Source organism: Platichthys flesus, chromosome 15 (assembly GCF_949316205.1).
Source record: "Platichthys flesus chromosome 15, fPlaFle2.1, whole genome shotgun sequence".
Classification (NCBI taxonomy): Eukaryota; Metazoa; Chordata; class Actinopteri; order Pleuronectiformes; family Pleuronectidae; genus Platichthys; species Platichthys flesus.
Window position 1 is genome coordinate 19910337 of NC_084959.1, and position 25904 is coordinate 19936240.

Here is a 25904-nt window from a genome sequence, read left to right on the forward strand (position 1 = left end):
CTTCCTTGTATGTTAGTCGCACTGATTCTAATATATATGGTTCCTTTCAGGAAAGGAGAACTAACTTAATGTCTAGTAGAAACCTAGTTAACAAGCCTGAAAAACACTGTTTCCTCTATTGCTTCCTCTAATCATTCTGCATCATAAGGCAGTGACCAATCAAGTGGACAGATCCTTGATTGTCCACCTTAACAGATCTACTTATTGATTCCTTCTATTGACTACTTTACATCTCGCAGGTCGATGCACTCCTGTCCACACCTGACTGAGAGCACAGCAGGGTCATCCACAGGTTTGGGGACTTAAGGAATGATTTTATATTTTCAATGATTATTGAAACATTGCTTCACGAAGACACATTTTATTTTGTAGATCCAGGGCATTGTCACTTTTCAACAGTGTCATTTGACCATGTCTGGAACTAACAAAATCTCTGTTGCTGATTAAGTCATCCATAAAATGACTAAATACTAGTTTAAGTGTTACTATCTCAGAAGATTAAGGCTTTTATCATTCAGATAATTAAACTAAAATGCAGAGCAAGCTAAAAATATAAAATCAATAGAAACTGCTGTAACAAAACATTTCTGTTTAGAATAGATTAAAGGGATAGTTCACAGAAAAAAATCACTCATTATCTACTCACCACTATGCCGATGGAAGGGTAGATGAAGTGTTTGACTCCACAAAATCCATTACAATTGAAGTCAATGGTGAGTCATTCTTCAAATGTAAAAACTAGATAAAATGCCTCCATACTGCTTGTGTGGTGTCATTCAAGTGTCCGTCAAATTTGACTAGAAACTGCGTCAATTACACCTAGTTTAAGCCTAAAAGTCCACTCCTGGATGACACCACACAAGCAGTACGGAGGCATTTTATGTTTTTTTTCTGTTGTTTTATTACATCCAAAAAACAGTTAGTTCAATTCTATATGATTTGGCTGCAACGCTGTTTACCCCCTGAGACTCTGAAAGTGTTTTGTGGACTCAAACACTTCACCAACCCCTCTAACGGCATAGTGGTGAGTAGAGGATGAGGGAATTTTCCCTTTCATATGAAGACAAATGTGAGTTAATCATTCATTTGTAATATAATGTCTTTTACAGATTATCCAATCATAACACATTTTCTGGAGGATATGACCTTTATATATGCCTATAAGTGATATTCTTTACATTGCCTATACTGTGCAAAACAACATTAGGCTGATAATAAAGATTTAGGCAATCAGTCCCAATTTCCTGAGGTCTCTTTTTTACATCTGCTCTTGGAACAGCCAGTATTGTTGACATCTTTCTTGGGGGATAAAAATGTGGATCGATTACCTCACCAGCAGCAACTTGTTTAATCAAAAAACATTAATACTGAAGATGAAAGAGGATACTCGACTTTCTTTAAAGCCTCAGAAACATTGACCACTGATACTCTATATAAATGGAATTATCAAACAAATACAAAACTCTCCATCAATGTCCCCAAGTGTCTATTTAATAGTCACTGTTTTCATTAAAATGTGCATATTTTCACAATATACTGGAAATTATATGGCAGTCTAATTATATGTTAAACTATGTACTTTAAAAGGCATGTTCTGCCGTAAAGCATAATAACCTTTTTAATTACTTTTCATAACAAAATCACTGAATCACCTCAAGACATTAAGCTGTAGCAGCGTTTCATAATTTGATGCATACTTTCATCTCATGGTGACTGTGATGTTGCGCTGACCAGAGATCTAGGCAACAAGAGGCTGCTTGACTGTCATTCCTACAACAATGGCAGGCCTAACCTCTGAGAGTTTGACTCTTCTGGTCCGTAACTGTCCAACATGGGGTGGCAGCGTTGCTTAGTAACCACAGCACATGACTGACCTTATCGGTGCGGTCATAAAAATGTATGAAGTCCTTTTATTCATTTTCTCTTCTCTGCTGTGCTCTCTCTCTCTCTCTCTCTCTTTCTCTCTCTCACACACAAACACACAATGATCCACACACAGTTCTGATGAACACATCCTAAATGTATTGTTCTTGTGTGTACATGTACGTGTGTGTGTGAGAGAGAACAGCATGGTGGTAATGAAAGGCTATACCTGACACATGCCACACACTACATCAAGCAGCATGAAGAGGGAGAGGTGGGGGGGTGCATGCAGTAACAGGAAAATCAGCACTCACAACCCACACAGGAAATGTGCACAGGATGCAAGTGTGAGAACTGATTCAATCCCACTAGAAATATCTCTATTATGCCCCTTAAGAAAAAAAAATATTCAGCGGATGCAGATTTAAGAAATATAATGACATTTGTATTATATGTTTTGTAACCTATAATCAGAGGTGCTTTCAGTATCACTTCACTGTGATCTACTTAGATTATGTAAATGTGTCTAGTTTACAGTGTCTTAATCTGGGTTTGAGCCTCTGCACATATTTAGGGAACTATCAAATTATTGTGCCGTAGTGGCACTGTGTGCGACAGTTTGGGGTTTCCCAAGGCTTCTACAAACATGGAGCAGCGCTGATGATCTCCACACAGGACGTTAAGCAATATGTCTGTCAGCTCATTGACACAGTATCACAGAGACGGGCTTCCTCGCAAAGTGCTGCTCTGTTGTTTCCACGGGGAGCACAGATGTTAGCCTCGCTGTCGCCCTGACAACATCTGCACAGCTGCGCTGTCGTCTGCCACGCACAGGCAGGAACGCCAAAACCAGCTCTTCCACTGGTGACAGCCGGGGGCAGGTCGGCGCAGATGGTGGCAAGGGGTGTCAGGAAACTGACACGGGGTGGAGCGGGTCGCAGGTAGAGAGTGGGGCTACCATCTGGCCTCAGTGCTGGCACTCTGCCCTGGGGCATCTTCAGCGTTTACGCGACAGAAAGCCTGTCAGGAGTTGGAAGTCACCTTGTGCAAAACATTGTAATCTCTGGGCAGTTTCACTGGAGTTGAGGAGGGTGTGTGTGGGGTGTGTGTGTGTGGGGGGGTGTTGAATCAAACATTGCAGTCTGCTTTAATTTAAACAGACAAAAAAAAAGAGCGGTTACTAACTAATTAATCCCAAGGCGATGGCCTGTCCAACTGTTTTGCCTGATTCTGTTAAGTTAATGTGTTGCTATCAGCAACCATGAGGTTAATTACTGTGTTTTGCCAAACAGTCGGGTTGAAGCAAAAGAGGTCTGAAATCTGGTTTATCATGGCAGGTTGAGCTGGCATTGCTAAGATTTAAGGAGCAATTATAATCATATTTAGTTGGTAAAGTGGCTTTTATTATTCTTCTAAAAGCATGAAGGTAATGTGCAGAACAATCTGTGCATAGCAATGATTGTTCTTCTCTCATGTTTCTCCTAATAACTCTTTTTTTACTTTAAAATGCTGACAAAAAAGATCCTTGGGACACAACTTGGGAATTTCCCTGTTCAAAAAACAAACAGTTTTGTAGGATATGTGTAGCATGATGACAGAGCCGATGACTGCACTGACATAATTTTGCTTTTTGGATTTTTCATTAATTTTAAATCCATTTCAGGGACAAATTAAGTTATCCGACCTGAAACGCATTATAATCACTGCTAAATTAAATTATTATCCTGTCCTAAAATAAAGTATATATGTAGAGGCGGTTTTTATTATAAGAGGAAGTAGATATTGTGTCTGAAATGTATTCAGGAAATATATCAACATAAATGAAGTGCTTTAAGGTATTAGACACTGATCATTATCCTTTTGGGGCTGTAATATTTACATAAATCAAACCTTAAAGTAACTCTTGTTTACGGTGGCCCTGAAGTGCAAATCCTAATGGCATATCACAAAACACAACAGCAATTAACAAAAAAGCTATACTATTCCCAATGCTGCAGAGCTGCAGCAATCGGTCATTTAATCAATTAGTTGAAAGAGGTAAAGAGAACTACTTTATTCTCTTCGAAAAATCACTTTATCAAAACTAAATTTGATACTTTTGTCATTTTTCATGTAAAAAGGCCCAAAAATGAAATGTAAGGATTAACCACTGATATGTCTTATTTTAATTATCAAACCGCCTTAAAGGATTAAAATATTTCTTTCAGACAATTTATATGAAGTGAAGGAGAGGAAAGAGTAAAGAATCAAGGTGCAGACCTCTACAGACCCTCCCCAAAATGAAGCCTGAGACAGGACCCTCTGAGCAAACCTGCAGATCACAATGACTGTTGACTGCAGCCTGGGACGCTGCTCTGAGGGGGCTCTGGGTATGACCTGGACTGGCTGTCCCGGGCACAGAGCCAGCACAGAAGAAAAGCGCTTTACGGATGGAGCATGTGGTCAGGTCATCTCTTCTCCTTTTCTCCTCCCCTTCTTCACAGATCCCCCCTTTAATCCCAGCCTGACGCTCCCACCCTTCTTTCCTCCCTCCGCCTCCTCACCTCACCCCCCCTGTATCCCGCATATCGCTGGGTGATACCAACAGATGCCCTGTGTCTAAGACAGGCATTATGTTCTTAGAGGATGTCCTGGTGCCAGGCTGCTGATTATGAACGTGTTGTTTAGAAATGGTCCGAATGGGAGGCAGAGCTGAGGACAACAGGTAGCCATATCTGCTGACTGCGTCAAGTGGTGCTGCAGTCTCTGCAACACAAGACCTTCAGCACCCAGAGGGGACGTAAGTCTGTTTGCAGTATATAACAAAGTGGTGGGTTTAACATTCACAGAATACACTGATAGATGCGATGCACAGACATACAAATATCCCGTCATCGTCGTTAATAGTAGTGGTGTGAGTGTTATCCAGGGGATAACTAAATGGTATTCAGGGATATCTAAATGAGAGTGTGCCAACAGCAGCATTTAGTGCTGTATTTTATAACATGTTACTCATCAAGAATTTAAAACCGGAGGAGCAGGACTTCGTTTGCTATAAGAAAATGTGTCAATCACGGGGACTCTGGGAGAAAGTGGTTTGTCAGACCCTGAGGGGGCCACACTGACCTAAATACAAAATTGTCAACAGAAATCCTACACTGACCAACCAAAAGAGAACACGAGGGAAACAAACGTTCAACTCTGCAAAAACAGTCAGTTCAAACACCTCATCTGGGAACCAGCATCTCCGAGGGCTGTTTGAATGTTTCATAGGACAAATTCATGACTGTGACCGGTGAGACATGGCCATGAACAACAATAGTAAACAAACCAATGCTGATGCTTTCTGTGCGTAGAATATCTATGTTCATCCTCAGTGACTAGGTGGCTCACTGCTGTAAATCCCTCTATTATTCCTATTGTTTACTTGAGGGGTTTAGACTGTGTAGCTGTTTTTGCCTTATGGTTTCTTTCCGTATGTTTTTTTTACATGAAGGGTGAAAAGAGATTGTTAAGATTAGAGTTTAACCCTCCCAGTAAAGAGGATTTATCTACATTCAGCTTATCAGTGGTGCCGTATTCATGGAACTGAGTCCCTGCATGAGAACTGATGCCACCATGTGGTCAGGAGTGGTGGAGTCCAAAGGAAATCCTGCAGTTTTATGTGATTGTTGTTGTTACAGCTTTAATAATCTTCCATAATCTTTAGAAGGCTTATCCTAAGAACAACAACATATTTTCTTGTTTATGATGTTATGCTATTACACTGTAACAATATGTCATTTTGATGATGACACTATTTTTTATTCCTAAATCTTGACAGGGATATGGTTGAGGGTAAACCCACAAACCGTTAACCCATCATTGTCGGCTTGAATAAACATTACAAGGTTATGATGCTGTAATTAGAGTTAAACACAAAAATATGCAACATGAGTATATGAATATACACGGGACCATCATGCAATGGGACCACACCTTCCACATTATGTTGATGTTCCAGCAAATGAGTAGTCAGTAGCCTTGTAAAAGAAACTAAATGTTCAATGCTACATGTGTTAGGGTTAGAGATGCAGCATTGTGTGTTGGACATATTTATCTAAAATGTGTCAGACAAAATTTGTCTGAAGTTGAAAAGAAAGAAGTTGATTCTTGAACATTTGTCAAAATAACTGGTTAATCCTTTTAACTAATATTTACAAATAATAAGATAAGCTCATAAAATATCTTAACTAATAGAAATTAAATCACACATCAATCTAAAAAGTCATTCAAATAACCTTTATCGACTTAAATGCATTATCAAATCATTACTATAAGAATATTATGCTCTTAGTGTTTAATTTTACTGAAGTGAAAGATTTCCATACATCTTCTATCACTGGTAATGAAGTCAATATGTTTGAATTCACAATGATTGATAAATGCAGTAATGGTGAATATAAAAGTGGATGAATATGAAAGAAAAAAAGATTTCTTCTAAATGTACAGTAATAAAGATTATGTAATACACCAATTAGCCCAGACGTTAAACACGGGAACTGATCGTAATGATTTTATAGTTTAATATTGGAGTATTTCTTTACTAAATCAGATCCTGAGAAACAGCCGGGACACATATTGATTTCAACAAGTAACCATTTTTAATGTTATGGCAGATCTCTGTATGATGTTATGTCATCCCTCAAAGGTGAGCAAACTGTACCACAAGTAAAAGTCATGATTTCATCCATTTAGAAATGAGATTTGCAAATTTTTGCTCCAAAACAAGGAGAATTGCTTTCACCTACTTGAGGCAATAATGTGGATGTTTGTGAAAATACATTTTTTAATGACCTTTGCTCTGTGTATAAAAGCAGTGGACACGAACACATGTGTTATGAGCTGGCCTGCACCCATAGCTCAATACTGGTTGACCTACAAAACCAGTGAGAGTGCTGACGTTCATCACAACCGCAGGACCCTGGTGTGTCGTAAAGACTCATGCTGATCTGAGAGTCTATGAGGCCTGACGCATGACATCGACCTCGCGAAAGAATTGGGAAGGAGGGGGGGTAAACACATAGCTGCCCAGTAACAAGGGCTCTCTCCTCATTGGCTGCGGCTGAATGTTGCATTGATCACACTCTCTGTGCAAAATGACACATGGGTTTGATCCACGCACAGGCAGGATTACAGTAACATGCTCACACTCACAGCAGCGTGTGTATGCACGTCCACAGTCTGAGGCTTAGAAATGCACAAACTCATGCACCCGCTATCACACATACACACATGTGAAATTTACACATAGACGAGGTGTTGGTGAGAACTAGGGCAGAATCACACATGTAAGCCTCTGTTGTCTTTAAATATCCTCTGAGAATTCATTTTCCCAACCACCCAAGATTAGCACTTAGCCCCTAGTAACAGCGCTGTCATCGTGTTGTAACACTTCACTCACCATGGTTCATACTTTGTATCAACACCGTTTTCTTTCCTCTGTTTCATTAATTGGCTGCTTGTTACATAAAGAGCATGACTAAGAACTGAAATGTCATTTTTCCAGTCAATCTCACTTTTTAACTAAATTAGGATTTTAAGTTATGATGACCCCATGAGTCACTGAGAAATGGGTTGAAACAGGTATTCAAATGTATTCATAGTAAAATTCCAAGATCTCACTTTTTATAAACCATTGTCTGATATTTGTATAGAAAATTCCAATTATATAATTTCATACTGAATAATTTTTTGACCAGTTCCAGAATTTTTGTTCACATCAGATAACAGAGACCTTAGTAATGTCATTCATTTTTAAGCCACCCCTGTCGTTGTTCACCTGTGCAGCTATCGGCAAATCAGAAAAGAATCTGACAGCCATGATTTTCACGAGTTACGAATGGGAATGTTTTGTTCATGTGCGAACTACAGCCTTTTATTTAACACTTAAAGAAAAAAAAATAGATCAGCTCTCAGTGGCTAAAGAGGCTAAAGTGTAGTGCAGCCCTCTGCTCAAGGAGCGCAATACTTGGTCTTCAATCTCAAATTAAAAAGAAACATAGCTTTCTCTTACAGCCTCTCCAAGGAGCCATAACTTAATATAAGCACAAAGGTTACAATAAAAACTAGATTTATAGTTGGATCTGCAACAAATTACAAAAAGATATCAGTCCCCTAAGCATGCCTGACTTCTTTCATCAAAATCCATGCATCAATACTGAGGAATCCACAAAAACTTTGAAAAATGCCACAATGTTCAAGAAATTCTGAATCCAACCCCTGATTAAGATCTGTACCAAAATTAAACAGTTTTTCTTCCCTGACCCATACAACACCCTTCCTCTAAGATTCATGGTAATCTGTCCAGTAGTGTTTGCATAATCCTGCTAACCAACAGACCAAGGAACCAACAAGCAAACAAACAGATGAAATGGCTAAGAAGCTCAAATAATTTCTGTTTGATTTAAAAATAAAATAAAAAAGTTTTATTCAACCATACAATGGCTAAGAAGCCCGAATTCTGTTTAGGATGAAGATTATATTGATTTTCCATATGGAATAGCAAAGAGAACTGCGAAAGAACTGGTGCTGAGTTGCAGCACCATTGTTTTGTTTATTTATGATTATTAAAAGAAAACAGGTTAAATATATATATATCCGTCTTTTGTCTTAAATTGTTTGTTTTCACAAAAATATACAGAGAAATCGGTAATGCTGATTAATCCTGATTAATCCAAAGAAACCTGTGATTAATTTGATTAAAAATTTTAATCATTTCACAGCCCTAATGAAAACAAAACCTCCTTGGCAGAGGTAAAACTTAAAGTCAAGATCATACTGATTTCAAAAATGTTCAAAACAAATACACAGAACCCTCAGCACGTCCCAAATGTGTGTACGTGCAGGAGCGTCCCTGTGCCATGCATTTTGCCATGCAAACTCTGAAGCTTCCCCTCACTGCAACAGTGAGTGTGGAGATCTCGTGAAAAGACTGTTTGCGCAACACTCTGGTGTTACCTGGTCTCCCTATGCCTCATTTGAGAGGCAACAAGAAAATAGGCAAATAGATGAAAGGTGGTCCCCACAGTGGGAGATGATGCAACAAGGGTCCTCACGCTAAGCAGGCAGCCATTCAAATGAGTGGCTAATTGTGGCATCTGTTAACCCATTGAAGAGGTGTCAGTGCAGTATCACAGGTCTGTTAATTGGTACAAACAGGTAGCAGATGCAGGCTCTGGGATTGAGCATCTGCCAATTAGTGAGCCAACCTCCATGAGCAGTGATTACACAGCCAAGATGATGGAGGGAGATCACAGAGGAGGAGAGGAGAGGAAGTGGGAAGAAGAGAGGAGGGGAGAGGAGGGGAGAGGAGATGCTGAATAAGATTATGTCTGACTGTTCTCCGTCAGACCTCCTGGTGGCGTCTTAGCATGAGTCATTGCCAAAGAGTTGAGGCAACCATGATTTGAAACTACAAGTCTTCCACTTTACGAAAAAACCATAGCTCCATCCCAGGTTTTATTTGAAAACCCTCAGAGCCCGAAAATAGACCCATATTCATAAATCTCAAGTGCTGTTTAAACGTTCTAAATAGCAATTTAATAAGGGTGCAGACTCTGGGTGATTGTTGGTCGTTGTTGTTGTTGCAAAGATACTAAGCTAATGACCACGAAGACAGTGACTTAATCTGACTATTACCTGAAGATGTCAGAGCTGATGCTGCCTCACTTGATGTTTTGTTGTCCGTGAAGGATTTAACCCCTTCAGAACTGGCTATAGGCGTGCTAACATTGACTGAAGTTACTGCGGGGGATTTGGTTATACACGCTCATCAGCATATAGATACTTTGTGTTTGTGTCCTCAGGTTACACGTGTTGCCCTGGTGAGCTTTGCATGTCACATCACTGTCTTCACTTGTCAGACAAGTCGTTGTCCACACCGACTTTTAGAAAGGGTTTTGGCCATTTCCCTGAAGATCTCTGCAGTTGCATTAGTTTCTTCACCTTCTACTTATTCTTCACTTTCTTCACACAGTTTCACTTACAGGGCCAGTGTGTAGGACTTTGTGGCATCTATAGCTTGTGAGGATTTCTTTTTGTATGTTGTTATGCAGTCTATCAACTAAATACCCCCTTGTCTTAACATGAGATTGATTGCAATTCTATTTTAGACTAAACCAGGTTAGTCAGCTGTCAATAAAAACTGAATAGATAGATTTGCTTATCCTTCTATGACTATTTGAAACTTTAAAAACCATGAAAAATCCCTAAATTGTATAATTATCCATCATCTACCAGCCACAACTCAGAACCCATGATTGCGTCTGGCCTCATGAAAAAAAAACTGCCCTTTGTGGTATATGATGGGTGATGTGTTCATATTTAGTCTATTAGGGCCAATCAGATATTAATATCTAGTACTATTATTAGAGGTTTTTCTTTTTAGCCTGTTATGTATCATATTAAAATAGAATAGCAAAGAAAACATGAATACAAGCACTGACATTAAAACATTGGCTTAAGACTGTTGTCAGCTTCTTTCTTATATGCTTTTAAGATGACAGATGTTCTTCTTTAAAGGGACAGTTCAATCCAAAATGAAAATGTACTCATGATCTACTCACCACTATGCCGATGGAGGAGTGGGCGAAGTGTTTGAGTCCACGAAACACTTTTAGAGTCTCAGGGGTAAACAGCATTGCAGTAAAATCCAATACAATTGAAGTAAAATTCTTCAAACCTAAAACCAACAGCAAAAATAACATAAAATTCCTCCATACTGTTCATGTGGTGTCATCCAAGTGTCCCTAAGACTGTACATTCAAATTCGAGTTGAAACGGCTTCATTTACCCAACAGTGCACTAACTTGTCTGTGTTTAGGATGCTCTGCCAACTCACATGTTGACACTTGACACTTTGAGTATGACCAAATCAGAACTAGCATATTGAAACATTTGTCTAATAAAGTCTAATAATCAGGTTGAAATAATAGAAAAAGACTGCAAATACAACTGTTTATTTCCAATATGTTTAGGTAAGGCTACCAGACGTAGTGTACTCACTGTAATGTTCACAATTCAGTTCATCTAGAGATGGTATTCTTTGTACTGAGCTCATGATTTGAGTCAAACAGGAGTCTATTTGGTAGACTACATCCGTGCTTATTCTACTGTGAGGATTCAATGCGGTTGTCAAGATGGGGGGCAGGCCAAGTGACTAGAGGTTCAAATAAATCATTTTATCATGTGGAACAGCCTGAATATGTTTGATTGGGACCGAAGAGATAGTTCAGATACAGTAGAAGCCGAGTCAGAAACTAATTCATGTCTTGGAACACATCTTTTTCATGTATTTACTGCAGTCTGGCTAAATAACCGCAATATTAGAATGACTTGGCTCAATTGTTGAATATCTATGGGATTGATAACAAGTGAACTTATCTGTGGGGTGAGGGAATGTGTGTGTGTGTGGTCTTGGACAGATATATTAGTGAGGACCATTTTGAGCTTAAAACCTATCGAGTTTGGACATTTTGTCGGCCCCCACTATCTGACCCACCTTTAATGGACTGTTTGTGGGTTAAGACCTGCTTTTAGGGTTTGGGCCAGAACGAGGTAAGGGTTTGGGGTGGTTAAGGTAAGGTTGAGGGGCTAGGGAATGCATTATGTCAATGAGTGTCCTCACTAACACATAATTACAAACGTATGTGTGTGTGTGTGTATATGTATTTGTTCGTGTGTGTCTGTGTGTGTGTGTGTGTGTGTGTGTGTGTGTGTGTGTGTGTGTGTGTATGTGTGTGTGTGTGTGTGTGTGTGAGAGAGAGAGAGTGTGTGTGCGTGTGTGCGTGTGTGCATGAGGACAAATAAATACCTAAATACACAACAAGCGAGCCAACACCGTGTAAGTGAATGTGAAGGGACACAGCAGCTGGGGGCTGTTTCCCTGTTGCTTTGCTAGCTCGCTATCTTTCAAACGTTACCTTAACTTTGATTTAAGAAAAAGCACACAGCAGTGACAACACCACAAAAGGAGCAGCAGTGGAGGGTCGTCGTGTGTTTTACTCAAACTAATGTCAGCAGCTCACCTGGTGATTCTGAGGGGTTTGACTCGGACTATTTTCAGTTTCCTCACGAACATCCTGACGCACAGGGCGACACTGACACCGGCTGGAGATTCACTGGTACTACCACTGAGAGAACCACTGAAACATTTGTTTATTTATTTAGTCTGCCTGTTTATCTATTTTTGTAAATATTTACAGTCTTGCATCGTCTTTCGTCTACTGTTATCTTATGATTGTATATGTTATTGTTGCGCTCTGCGCTCTGCGCGCACTGCGCTCTCTGCGCGCTCTTCCCTCTCTGCGCGCTCTTCGCTCTCTGCGCTCTCTGCGCACACTGCGCTCTCTGCGCTCTGCGCACACTGCGCACACTGCGCGCTCTGCGCGCTCTGCGCGCTCTGGCCGCTCTTCGCTCTATGCGCAATGCGCTCTCTGCGCTCTCTGCGCGGTCTTCGCTCTCTGCGCTCTCTGCGCACTCTGCGCTCTCAGCGCTTCGCTCTCTGCGCTCTGCGCACACTGCGCTCTCTGCGCTCTGCGTACACTGCGCGCTCTTCGCTCTCTGTGCTCTGCGTGCTCTGAGCTCTCTGCGCGCTCTGAGCTCTCTGCGCTCTCTGCGCACACTGCGCTCTCTGCGCTCTGCCTACACTGCGCACACTGCGCTCTCTGCGCTCTGCGCACACTGCGCTCTCTGCGCTCTCTGCGCCCTCTTCCCTCTCTGCGCACACTGCGCAGAGGGCGCAGAGTGCGCAGAGGGCGCAGAGCGTGCAGTGTGCGCAGATGGCTCAGGTCCGTTCACTGCAGTGAATTATTGATACACGCACAGTGTTAGAAGATATTATTAAAACCTGTTAATGACTCAGCTCCGTAACTCCGCGGTTAAATCCAATCTGAACGTAATTTGCTGTCCGTTGTTTCATATATTTTTTAATTAAAAGGCTCGTGTGGAACAGATATGTTGCGCGAGCAAAACTGAGAGCTGTTGGTTTTAATGTAAATAATGAAGTGGATCAATAATCTGGCTTCAGTTCACCACCTCACGTCTGCGTCGCCACTTTCCCGTCTCCAAAACGTTTGTACGCATGGGTCAGAGTTTGCGTGGAAATACCAAAATTCTCCAGTCAAGTTTGTTTTTGTAAATCCCAACGTTTGCTTGAGAAGTGGCATACGCACGTTTCAGGCCCCGTTTGGTGAAAATGAAAACACAAACCACTGGAATAATCTGTCTGTTGATTTAAGAAACAATGTAATTATCTACCTTTTAAATAAAAACTTAAGACAAAGTCTAAAGCAAATTAAACTTGTGATCATGTGTCATTAATCTGCTATCTTTCGTGATTGAGTTTAGATGTATATCTGTGGATTCTTGTTATGTGTGATGCATTGCATTTTTTGATTTTCATGGGTTATTTGCATATTGAGTTTGGATGGTTTGTCTAATGCACATTATTCATATATAATCATTTTATTTTATATGATACTGCCTCCAAAAAAGTAGCTATAGGGACAACAGATGGAAAGTAGCTTATACAGCTAACTATGGCTCATTTTAGTACATGTTGATTAATGAGAACTGTCTCTACCAAATAAAAGACCTAATGAAATGTAATAGATAAGGTCATTTTAAAATGAGTCCTTACAGCCCTCCTCTCTCCATTGCACCTGACTATTCTCCATTCTACTACTTTTAACAGCAACGAGCATGTAACGAAGTAGCATGCCCCCCCCCCCCCCCAAGATCCTGCGGTGCACATAAATAAAAAATATATTTAAAAATATATATATTTTTTTATTAAATCAAAAATTAATAAAAAAACTGCGCGCATATTCTGCAGCGCACATCCTGCGGTGCACATCCTGCGGCACACATCCTGCAGTGCACATAAATAAGAAATATATGCTCTGCGCTCCGGAGAGCAGAGCCGGGAGCCGGGAGCCGGGACCGGGAGCTGGGAGCCGGGAGCCGGGAGCCGGGAGCCGGGAGCCGGGAGCCGGGAGCCGGGAGCCGGGAGCCGGGAGCCGGGAGCCGGGAGCCGGGAGCCGGGAGCCGGGAGCCGGGGCTCCCGGCTCCCGGCTCCCGGCTCTGCGCTCTATCGTTAAATAAAAAATATATAATATATATTTATAACATATAATATGTCGTCTGTACCAGGAGCCGCCCCTGGCCTGAACATGACGTTCACTCACGATCATCATATGAAAAGTGATTTGTTAAGTTCACCCTTCGTGAAAAATATGCAATACATGCACAACACTGTACAGGGAGCCACTGTAAAGGGGCTGTAGAGCCGCATGCGCCTCCGGAGCCGCAAGTTGCTGACCCCTGACACTGAAGGCCTAATTATAGTCCTGCGACTGCAACCGCGGGAGGCCACGCAGCTGCATCGACGGATCCGTTTTGGTTTATGCTTCCTAAACGTGTTGCGCGTGTTGCAACGCAATTCACCGCCAGAACACTAGGCAGAGTAACTTTTTTTTTTCGAAAACAAAACACACAAAGAAGAGACGGCTTCTTCTTCGTCGAATGTTTATTTACATCGCCACTCCGGCTCCTCATAGCCTATATCTGGCGGACAAATCGGCCAGTCAGTGACGGGTTATACAAGTGGTCATACTTTCGGATCTCTTCTGCCAAGTGCTCTTCTATTTGGTCCATATTCGTTCTTCTAAATCTTCCGTGATTTCCGCGTATTGTGGGGCATGAAACCGGAAACTAGACTCCGGACGGGATGTAGTCAGCCGACCAATCACAAGCCTTGCGGGCTGCGTGAGGCCCGCGTCGTTTTGTGGTATAGTTAGAAAAATTGGCGGACGCACGCAAGCCGCCAGAGGGCTCGAAAGGGGCGTGTTGCGTGTCTTGCGTGCATGCGTGCGTCCGTGCAACACAAGTATAAAGCCTGAAACATGCTTCTGCGACTGCGTCTGCGTCTTTTCACGCCGCTGTGGCGCAAGACTCGTTTTCATTCATGCTTCCCCAACCGTTGCGCGTCTTACAAAGCAATTCCGCGCCAGAACACTAGGCGGAGTAATGCTTTTTGTCGAAGACGACCTTAGAGACGCCTTCTTTCTTCTTCGTCGATTGTTTATTTACATAGCCACTGCGGCTCCTCGTAGCCTTTTTTTTAGAAAAGGGGGTCGACACCCGTCAGCACGTAAGGAGGGATACATAAGCACATAAGCACGTAAGCCTGAAACATGCTTCTGCGTTTTCACGGGCCCGTAAGCGCAAGAGCCCTTCCGGGTCCCTTACGTGCTTATGTATCCCTCCTTACGTGCTGACGGGTGTCGACCCCCTTTTCTAAAATTTATGGCAAAGCTCCGCAAGCTCACTCAGCCCGCAAAGGCTGTGATTGGTCTGCTCTACATCCCTTCTGGAGCTGCATTTCCGGTTTCATGCCCCATAATACCGGCAGAAATGACGGAAGATTTAGAAGAACGAATATGGACCAAATAGAAGAGCACTTGGCAGAAGATATCCGATAGTATGATCACTTGTATAACCTGTCACTGACTGGCAGATTTGTCCGTCAGAAAAAGGCTACGAGGAGCCGCAGTGGCTATGTAAATAAACAATCGACGAAGAAGAAAGAAGGCGTCTCTAAGGTCGTCTTCGACAAAAAGCATTACTCCGCCTAGTGTTCTGGCGCGGAATTGCTTTGTAAGACGCACAACGGTTGGGGAAGCATGAATGAAAACGAGTCTTGCGCCACAGCGGCGTGAAAAGACGCAGACGCAGTCGCAGAAGCATGTTTCAGGCTTTAGGCTTAATTTGGCCTTGACAGCGTTGGTGTGTCTATTAAATCTGTCCGCTCCGTGAGAGCTACAGGCATTTACGCAAGGTGAGCCTGATTCTCTCTCCAATAGATACAATAACTGGTTAGAGAGCTAGCAATACTGTGGCTACTGGTCAGAGGTGAGAGATGAGACTTGTTAGCCCATTTTAACTTTTGTTGAGAATATCATCTCTTATTTCTATTTAGCTCTGCCTTATGAGGCATGTTTGTTAAACCATTTTGTTAACCTTTTGTTAAATCACATATTCATTTATATGCAGCACCTCAAGGCACCCCTGTTTTCTTTTTTTAATTAGTGTTAATACTGTAGGCCAATCACTTTTATTTCATGGGCCTAATGTGGTAAAAAAAACACTGCTAAATGAATGAGACAGTTATGTTGTATTAAGTTAAGTATTAAAAGGGATTTTTGAACTAATGCCTGATTTGAAGGCCTGTTGCCCTGTTGATTACAAACAATTTGTTTATTGTGTTTAACTGTTCAGTACTATTCATATTCATTACATTTAAAAAGCAGACATAAAGTAACTTAAAAGTTACTATCCCTAGTAACTAATTACTTTTGATATACAGTAACTGGTGAAGTAATACAATTACTTTTAAATAAGTAACTAGTAACTGTAACTAATTACTAATTTTCAGTAACTTGCCCAACACTGCATATGAACAAATACATACACATGCACATAAGCATACACTGAGTGTGAATAATACTGTTTTTACTGAAAGTAAAAGCACATTAAAACCCCTTCTAAAACGTCCACTTGCAACAATGATAAACTGCTCAGCTGCCACGGCATCTTCTGCCAGTCACTGAGAGAAGTTCTCCTCGTGATATGCTTCAATTCTTGTAAAAGAAAACTCACAACAGGCCAGGGTGTTTTTAACATTTATTTCAATTGGACTTTTCCTGAACATGTTCCGCTTTTATTATTCCTTCAGATTGATCCATTCAGGCCGGTCAGAACAAAACATTTGAGAATAAGGTGTACGGCAAAGCAAATATGCTGATAACACAAAAATGCTGTGCCAACGATCTGTACCTTCAGCAGAAATCCACATCCATCAGGCCAGACTACGTTTTTCAGTCTTCAAATGAAAAATGTTGGGGAGTCTATGTCACTGCAGCTTTGGGTTTCGGTTCTTTCTCTGACAGATGTGAACCTGACGTGGTTTCCTGCTGTTGTAGAACCATCCACCTCAAGTTTCCACACTAGGAAACTTGAGGTTTCAGCTCCAACACCATCGTTAAGTTTGCTGATGACACCACTGTCATAGGCCTGATCACCGGCGAAGATGAGAAGGCTTTATTTTTTCTTCAGCTGTTTTTATATGTATTTAGATATATATACTTTATTTTCTATTTAAAATTTTGATATTCTATTTTATTCTATTTTATACTATTTCTATTTTATTTTTTAGGTTGTAATTACTTGAGCATTGCTAGAAGAGAGCCTGTGACTCAAGCATTTCACTGCCAGCGACTGTTTAGAATGTTATTGTTGTGTATTTTAAAATAAAAAATCTTGAATCTTGAATCTTGAACATTACCTCCGGCAAATGGTTTCATGCTGTTTGTCTAAATATCTTTGTCAGCAGGATTGCACAACAACTACTGAACTGATTTCCTTCAGTAGTAGAGTGTGGGCTAAAGAGAAACCATTAACTTCTGGAGGGATAATTGGAAAATCTTTGCATTCTTTACAATTGTGAGATAATGTATTTGAGTATTTCTTTCACTTTTGTAAATAATCATTTATGAACAGGTGAAATTTGGTGTAGATCTGGATAACAAAGTCATTTCAGGGCAGTGACATTAAGGTTCCATACGGTAATATAACTCCCTTCAACTAAATCAGAGTATGAATATTGGCCTGAGTTTGATATCAACAGTTTTCAGAAAAGTGCGGCGTACATGGCATATGTATCTGATCTCAATACAAGTATTAGCAATATGGTGATATAGTTGCAATCAGCTTTTATTTTCTGCTCAACACAATTGTAAAGAGAGGTAATTTGAGTTACCATAGATTTCCTGTCCAACCAGTGGGACCATTCCTCTCTGACCTCTGGAATGATTGAATCAGTGCACTCTGCAATTCTAACCCTACTGGTCTTTTTCTCTCATACAGCACTACACTGTACTTTAAGAATGTCTCCAGATCTCTCTAGATTCTGGGCTAACCTATCCTGCACGGCACTGCTCTACACTGTATTACAGTTCATATACTATATTGTTGTATTTTTATTATTGCACTGTACTGCACTGTACTTGTCTTTATCTCTGCCTTGTAAGGTGACCTTGAGTGCTGTGAAAGGTGCCTATAAATAAAGTGTATTATTAGTATTAGGTACTGTAGTGTACAGCACTGGACTGTGTTCTACTGTACTGAGGTGGATCTGATGCAGTAGTGTGGAGCCCTGGGATCTGCTCTAATAGTTACATTAACAGCAGCAGCATTGCTTCACAGTTACTTAACTGAGCAGGTGACAGCAGGCACATGTCTTCTCTGACACAATGTCCAACAGACATTTAGAATTTTGTGTGAAATTTCTTTTATTAAAACCAAACAGCCTGATTCGGTTCTAATACAAAGACTAAATCTGTAGTCATGACTGCTATAGAAAAATAATTGAATGATCAGGTTTCTTTTCTGTGTAAACCTCTCTTCCTTTGGATTGAAAGTGCAAAGTGTGTGAGTACCACCGATTAATCAAAGAGGTATTTCTTCATGTTTGTTGATGTTTCCATCAGTTTTCCTGCTGGAATAAAAGGAAACGTTAGAATGAGATGTCAGGTGTGACAAAAAAATCATTTAACTTATTCTTATCCACTACATGTCACTCATGTAAATTAGACTGAGCTGTGACTTACCCTTTGCTTAACTATTAATGATTTACCAAACTTGACTCGAATTCAAGCCAAAGCAAACACAGAATCCATTGTCATGTCGTTAACTTCAATTTGCTGTTTTCAGACATGTTTGCCATAAAAAAAGCAATAAGTAGGGTCACTGCTGTTAATCGCGTCTAACGACAGACGACCTATAGTGTCTGTTAAAACTTCAAACACTATAATAACTCTCAAGAGAACAACGGTGAATATGTGCAAGTTCAAAGCTCACGATATCAGAAGGACAAATCTCTACAGAATGAACAAACTGTACCTGCATTTCTCCATGTACCCAGTCAACGAAGTAGGTTACGTTGCCATACACTCCCGGCTTGTTCTTCCAAGCACATCCAATCCCCCAGCTTGTGTCCCCTGCCAGCCACCATACATTTCCCTCTTTTACCACCAGAGGTCCTCCACTGTCACCCTGCATTGTGCAAGAGAAATCATATCGAGGGTTTAAGTGTGTGTGTGTGTGTGTGTCTATGTGTGTGTGAGTGTGTCTATGTGTGTGTGTGTGTGTGTGTGTGTGTGCGTGTGTGTGTGTGTGTGTGTGTGTGTGTGTATCTCTTCTTGTTTTTCTTCACGCATTAGGACATTGACTCTCTCAGGACCAGTGGACCTCATCTGGACCAAAGTCTAGTTTTAGAGAGGCGAAACATTCTGACCTCTGGTTCAGGTTAGGGTTCAGGTTTTAGTCAGACTTTCCACATTAAATGAACGTCAATGCCAATCCTGATTTTATTGGCTGCACAATCTAGGTGTGGGTTAAAGTTAGGGTTTAGGGTTAGGCAAGTTGTAACAGACAAGGTTAGAGAAAGTCTCCAGGACAATAATAAAGTAATGCGTTTGTGTGTGTTTGTGTGTAAGTGTGTGTGTGTGTGTGAGTGAGTGTGTGTGTGTGTGTGTGTGTGTGCTCACCTGACACGAGTCGACTCCTCCCTGCAGTTTCCCAGCACAGATCATGGTCTGAGTCACTTGTCCATCTAACACCTGAGGAATGTTACAGTCGTCTCTGCTGTAAATGGTGATCTGGGCCTGGTTTAGCATATATGGGGAGGGTCCTGAGAAAGATTGGACACCCACAGGTTACTAATAAGCTGAGCATTCTGAAGCACTTTTGACTTGTTTTTTGACTCTTGAAGCATTTGAATCTAACACTGTTAGCTGGCTTCTACACTCTGGGCTCACCAGACGAGCGCAATGCTCCCCATCCTGTGATCCAGGCTTGACGTCCAGGGGAGATACCCAGTCCAAAGTTGGGGAGACACACTGGCTTCACTCTGCCTGAGATAAATAACCATGTACTTAAGAGTTGTCATTATCAAGCATTTGTTCATGTAATGAAATCAGATTTTTACTGGCCAGCGCTTACTTGTAAAAGTCAGAGGTGTGTTGAGCTTTAGTAGGGCGATGTCATTGTCATGAGTGTCTCCGTTGTAATTTTCATGATTAATGATTTTGTCAACAGCTATCCCAGAGCTCATTCTATACAGGTTCACGTCACCAGAGTAAACCTTCCAGATGCCAGGATTGGAGTACCGGCTATGGGAAACAGAATGATATGAAATATGGATTCTCTTCCTGAAAACCGACCAAAAGTCCATTTTAAAAAACAGTGGGATCATTAATGGTGTAACGCTCACTCTTGGAAGCAGTGTGCTGCAGACACGATCCAGTAAGGGCTGATGATGGAACCACCACAGAGGTGTTGACCATTATTCTGGAGACTGACCTGCCACGGCCACGCTCCATTCACAGCCTCCGTACCACCTACGATACGAGTACTGGGGGCTGCTTCGCTCACTCCACATTCTGAAGACAAAGGTAATACAACACTTAAATGTGACTGATATATTTCATGGGTCAAACACACACAAAAAATGAATTCACGAAAAACTAAACCGGGAGCGCATCCCTTCACTCCCCGTAAATTCAATCAAGCTTCCCCAAATTTCCCACATATCAGATATCAATTCCCTAAGTACGTCTGATTATATCAATTGAGATCCATTAATTATTCTCTGGAAAGGATATGGAAACAACAGCATCTGGATCCAAATATGCACCAGCTTTGAATGAGTTCTCCCCTGACCCATACCACATCCTCCCACCAAGTTTAAATGGAAATATATTAATCTTTCTGTAATCTCGTACATTAACAAACAAAGTAAGGAACAGGGTTAGAAAACAGAAGCTCCTCAGCGGAGGTAGTTAAAGTTCTGTTCTGTTTGGTGCCCTTATCCATAGGAGGTCCCAGTGTCTGTCCGGCTAAATCCTTATGTCTGAACATCTTTGCACTTATCACATGATTCCACACTTGTTTCAGCACTGCAGTTACTGTATGTCCCAGTTAGAAAGGTCAAGCTTACCTATACAATTAAGTTTGATCGCACTGGTGGAGCAGCTTTGGCTGGAAAGAAAATGCAAAACAAAATATGTAACATTTATATAGAAGTTCCACATTAGTTAGAGATAAATAACAATGACTGAGCTCACTGTGGAAATTGATCTCCCCAATCCTGGGTGTAAAATTACCTGTACATGAGCTGTGATTGTATATTTGATTTATAAGTACTCTCAGGCTTCAGCTTCATGTATCCTTTAGTGGCCAAGGAACCTGCACTGGTTTGGCTTGAGGTCACATAATCCTTCCTGTGGAAGATACACAAGGACAAAGATGTGATCAGTGAAATGAGACAAACGCAGTACACCCAGCTGAAATTGGACCTTTAAATAAGTTTCAATGTCAGCCAGTCATGTCCTCCAGAGTTATATGACATGATGGAGGTGCCTCCAGTGTTACAATTGTGAAGAATCGGTTGATGCGTTTTTATTTGACATGAAAAATATATTACTTCTCTCTTGAATCAATTCTTAAAACTAAATGTTGAATGTCTCCTTACATTGTTTTAAAATATTAAGATGCATTTATTAGTCCCAAGCACATGCACAGACATGCACAGGCACACTCATGCAGGTAGGGAAATTTAATCTCTGCTTTTGACCCATCTGGTGCAGAACACACAGAGCAGTGAGCGACCATGTACAGCGCCCGGGGAGCAGATGTTGGGGGAGTAAGGTGCCTTGCTCAGGGGCACTAGACAGGGTAGGGAGAATCGTCTTGGATTTTTTTTGGGCAGATCAATCCAGGTTCGTCTTTTTGTTGTTTCTCCGTGGAGTCGAACCAGAGACGAACCAGAGAACTTTTCTGCCCATAGTCCACCGCCTCTCCCAAAAGGCTGCTAACCTGATAATCTCAGTATTGTTTCAGGTGCTTTTCCTGTCTGACAAGTAATCATTATGAGGAAAACACAGAGTTCTTGTAATCTACTAATTCCACATCTGTCTGTTTAACTGTCTGTCTGTGGAATACATCTCAATAACTTTTCATCTTCACACTTGGTATGTGTAATCTGAATGGCCCAGGGAATTCAGTGTCAAATTTGGTGTGATTTGGACACATTCATTGTTAAAACTTGATTAAACAGGCAAACAGCGCCGTTTGTTTGGTTGCAACAATGCTCTATATTGAGCTGAATTAGCAATATAAACTCTTTGAAAAACTTATAGGTGATGTGGCATGTGTGGATTTTCATACGGCGGTGAAGAAACCAGTCAGCACCTCATGTAGCCCATCTGCTCGCACACAGTCTTCCCATAGTCGTTGTTCCACTTCTCAGCGCACACGGGCATCCACATCTGGTTGCCTGGTGAGTAACTCTCCAGTATGAAGTTGGTCCCATGAAGACGAACTGTGATGCAGAGAGAACCAGGCTGCTCACCCATGTCATGCTAACACAGTATGTGCTTTGTGAGTGTCAGATCTTACAGCACTGAGATTCATCCTCTCCATGTGGACAGTCCCTGACGCCATCGCACCACTGCGACGAGCTCAGACACTTCCCACCGCTTCTGCAGGACTTCCCCAGCAAACACTGGTAGTATACTGCAAGCACACTCACACACACACACACACACACACACACACGCAGTACAGTGTAAAGCACTGATACAAGAGCACACAGGAATGTCCGGAGATGAACATGTCACATAAAGATCTTCAGAACTCACAGAAGTACCAGAGCAAGATGCCGACCACTGCCATGACGAGAAGCACACACAGAGACACACACAGGATACGTTTGCTGTTACATCTCTTTGGCCCTGTGAAGGTGGACACAAAATAAAGTCACTGACATGGATGATAAACTGGTCACAGCACGTCCTGTAGGATGTGCAGAGTATAACATGACAGGTTCAGAAGACACAGCCCTGCAGATATGACATTAACTTAAACATACATGTATATTACCGAACTAAGAGCAAAGCCTCTTTCCTCCTGCATGATCTTTATGGTCATTGGATCATATGTAATAACATTACAATTCATGGTTTTATGAACAATTAAAATCCTGTAAATTACATAGATTGTAATGTAGAAGTCATACAGTTTTTTTTCTATCACACCATACACTGTCCGCAGGGGGAACTTCTGCTCAAGATCCTGCCCAAGGACAAATTCAGACAATTAAGGATCGAGCCATTAACCCTGGTAGACTCTCTCTACCTCCAGTGACACCAGGGAGGAGAGTTTATCATTTTGACTCGGTTAGGCATCATAAGGAAACTTGTCACAAAAAATTCAGCTATATGACTGCAACTTATATCACTGTTACAGTTCATTCTTTTTGACGTACCGTGGAGGTGGGTTTTAAACATTTATTTTCCGAGTCAAGGAGAGGGTCCGTGACGTTATGTAAAGTTCTTTCCAGTAACGTCCCTGTTTACTCTCCTTAAGTTCAAACAAGAGCCTTTGCAAGGGAAATGCCTGATAACAATGGTCACCGTGAGCACAGGTGATAATCATGTTTAACTAGAAATGACAGCAACAGTCGCAGAGTGTAACAACCTAACTGGACTCGTCATACAGCGTGTGATATTTCAAAAGTTTTCTTACATTATACCTAATAATTTTCAGCTTAGTCATATCAGACCAAGTAAGACTTTACATGGAGTGTGTTTTATAGCTTACACATTCAACTTTTCATTTTTTTCTTCTTAAAACGTTCCATACTCTTGCGTTGAGTAAATTAAACTGTCAAAATTAATGGATGATTCAGTGAAGGTGCAGTATTTGTTTCTGTTCTTATGAGTGTGTGTCTTGTGACTGACTGGAAGTCATTGTTAACATATCTTCTTCTTCTACCTTGTAAGGTCTCATGATAACTCAGATGTCACCGTACCTTTCCTTTGTCCTGTGTTAAGAATCATTTCAGGTGGGACAGTGTGATGGGTGTTGATGGAGGGTCCAAGAGTTGTGGCGACATAGGTGGGGGTCTGTTGTGGGAGGGCAGGGTACATCGCATTCTGTGGGCTGTATGGAGGGGGTCTACTTTCTTCATGCTGGAACCCTCTGTTGTCGTAGACTGGAGCTATTCCCTACATTTAAAGACAAAAGAACGAGGACACAATGAGAATTACAAAAATTCATGATGTTAGAATATATGGTGTTAAAATCGAGAGATCATAGAAAGAGTTAACTGTTAATAAAAAGTTAAAAGACATTATAATGTAATATTGCTTGTACCTGTGAAACTGAGCGTACCTGATTATTACTCATACTGATACTGTTTACACGGCCTGGGCTGGGATACTGTCACGCCTGTTAAACATGAAACAGGTTTTTCGGTTAAATTAAGAACAGTTTTGCTCACAAAGCAAATACATGATGCAGCGCATGATTAAATGACACTGTTCATTGAAGCAATGCTGATGACTTGAAATGCAACACAACATAGACAAAAATATATAGAAAAGCATAAAGGAGATTTAAATATCTATATCTCCAGAGTAGGGATCGCTAGTGCTAAACCTAATATTTCATAACCCCAAGATGATTGAGCTGGCAAATAAATGTATGTTTATATTTCACAACAGGAAATGTAAAAGCTAGGTTTTTAAATTCATACTTAATAGACATTTCTTTCATTTCTAAATGCAACACCCAAAAAAAATCAAACATTACCAGAGCAGGTTGACTTACCCTGAGTCTTCAAACACTTTTATACACATGTTAGCTCGTGGTCACTACTTACCTTAAGATTCCCGGAGATTCCTTCAGCGCTCTGTCCCTCCACTCCCTGTTTCCCTCTCTGTCTCATGTTCGCTCCATTCCTCCAAGTAATCAACAGGCGTAACCACACCTTTTCCCGCTGTGTGCACAAGCCGGCCTGTTGTACGCCACTTAGCGATATATAACACTTCACAATGACATGGGCAAACAGCAAGGTACTGAGAAAGGGCCTGCACTGATACTCATTAATGTCTGTCTTTAGGATAAGGCGATTGAAGTGGAATTAATGATCGCAGGGCTGTGTTCATGCTTACTTTGATTTGATATTTGATCTTATGAGGTAAAGCTCATTTAGAAACTCAGATGAGCAGAGTGATGCTCGTCTATAGAGATTTACATGCACAATACTCTTGTGTATCTAAGTTTGGAGGTTTATGTTGTGGGTTTGCATACCACTGACTTTCCCTGGCAAATCATCAGCTCTGTCATGTTGAAAGACCAGTTTGTGTTGTTGTTGGTTGCATTTAAAAACTGTAGAAAAGACTCAGTCTTCTTGTTCTACTTGTAGACTTTCAAGACCAAGAGCACACTGATGTCTGGATGCTGCAATAAATTCAAGCATCAGTTTCTTAAAAATCTGAAAATGGTCACAAGTTCTACATGTATTCCAGTCACCAATGTGCAAATTCAACCGGTGGCTAGGGGTCACTGCTCGCTCAGGATAAAATAAAGATATTAATCAGATATAAAGCTGTAAAAGATTAGATTCTTACGTTTCACATGCTATCGTCCATTATCCAAAAGAGAAGCTCACCCTCTTGTGTTTAATCAGTAACATCCAAACAAATGACCGACAAATACTGATGGCCCAACGACTTTCAGACCCTGTTAATACTTAACTCTGTGTTTCACTGTGTTAGCTGGCAAAGGGGGGGGGGGGGGGTGCTCTTACATTGTACCCAACAAACACACAACTCTGATCGGTCAACATGAAATAACGTTCGGACATTTGAAATTATGGTTTTGAAACTGAAGTGTGTCATAATGACAGGTGACTTTTGTTAAGCCTACCTGTAATGATAAGTTGGGCAGACAGAATTATAAAATCAGCCATCGCTAAAAAGCAATACAATTTGACAGCACCACAAACTGCCTCCAAAAGGACCAAACAATGGAAAATAAAGATTCACCCTTTTATGAAGAGGCAGTGGATTACTAAAGTGTATAAAGCAATATAAAATAATAAGCACAGGAACATT

The 25904-nt window shown here is 41.1% G+C and overlaps 1 protein-coding gene across 5 annotated transcripts; it reads right to left on the reverse strand.

Moving 5' to 3' along the window:
• Positions 1-16553: 16553 nt before the first annotated feature.
• tmprss2 (transmembrane serine protease 2) lies at positions 16554-25548 on the reverse strand. Of its 5 annotated transcripts, none has more exons than XM_062406189.1 (15): positions 25419-25535; positions 24668-24802; positions 24178-24234; positions 23816-24011; positions 22644-22736; positions 22402-22518; positions 22195-22324; positions 21108-21224; positions 20942-20982; positions 20216-20384; positions 19945-20114; positions 19761-19856; positions 19491-19633; positions 18844-18996; positions 16554-18439 (listed from the first exon to the last, which is right to left on the reverse strand). In XM_062406189.1, exons 3-15 carry the CDS (start codon positions 24190-24192, stop codon positions 18428-18430), a joined length of 1452 nt encoding a protein of 483 aa, XP_062262173.1. In that variant the 5' UTR covers positions 24193-24234; positions 24668-24802; positions 25419-25535; the 3' UTR covers positions 16554-18427. The 5 variants fall into 5 exon arrangements, with proteins under 5 accessions (XP_062262173.1, XP_062262174.1, XP_062262176.1 ...); XM_062406190.1 differs by having other exon boundaries at positions 24668-24784; positions 25419-25519; XM_062406192.1 differs by lacking the exon at positions 24668-24802 and having other exon boundaries at positions 16554-18436; positions 25419-25548.
• Between the last annotated feature and the right edge of the window lie 356 nt (positions 25549-25904).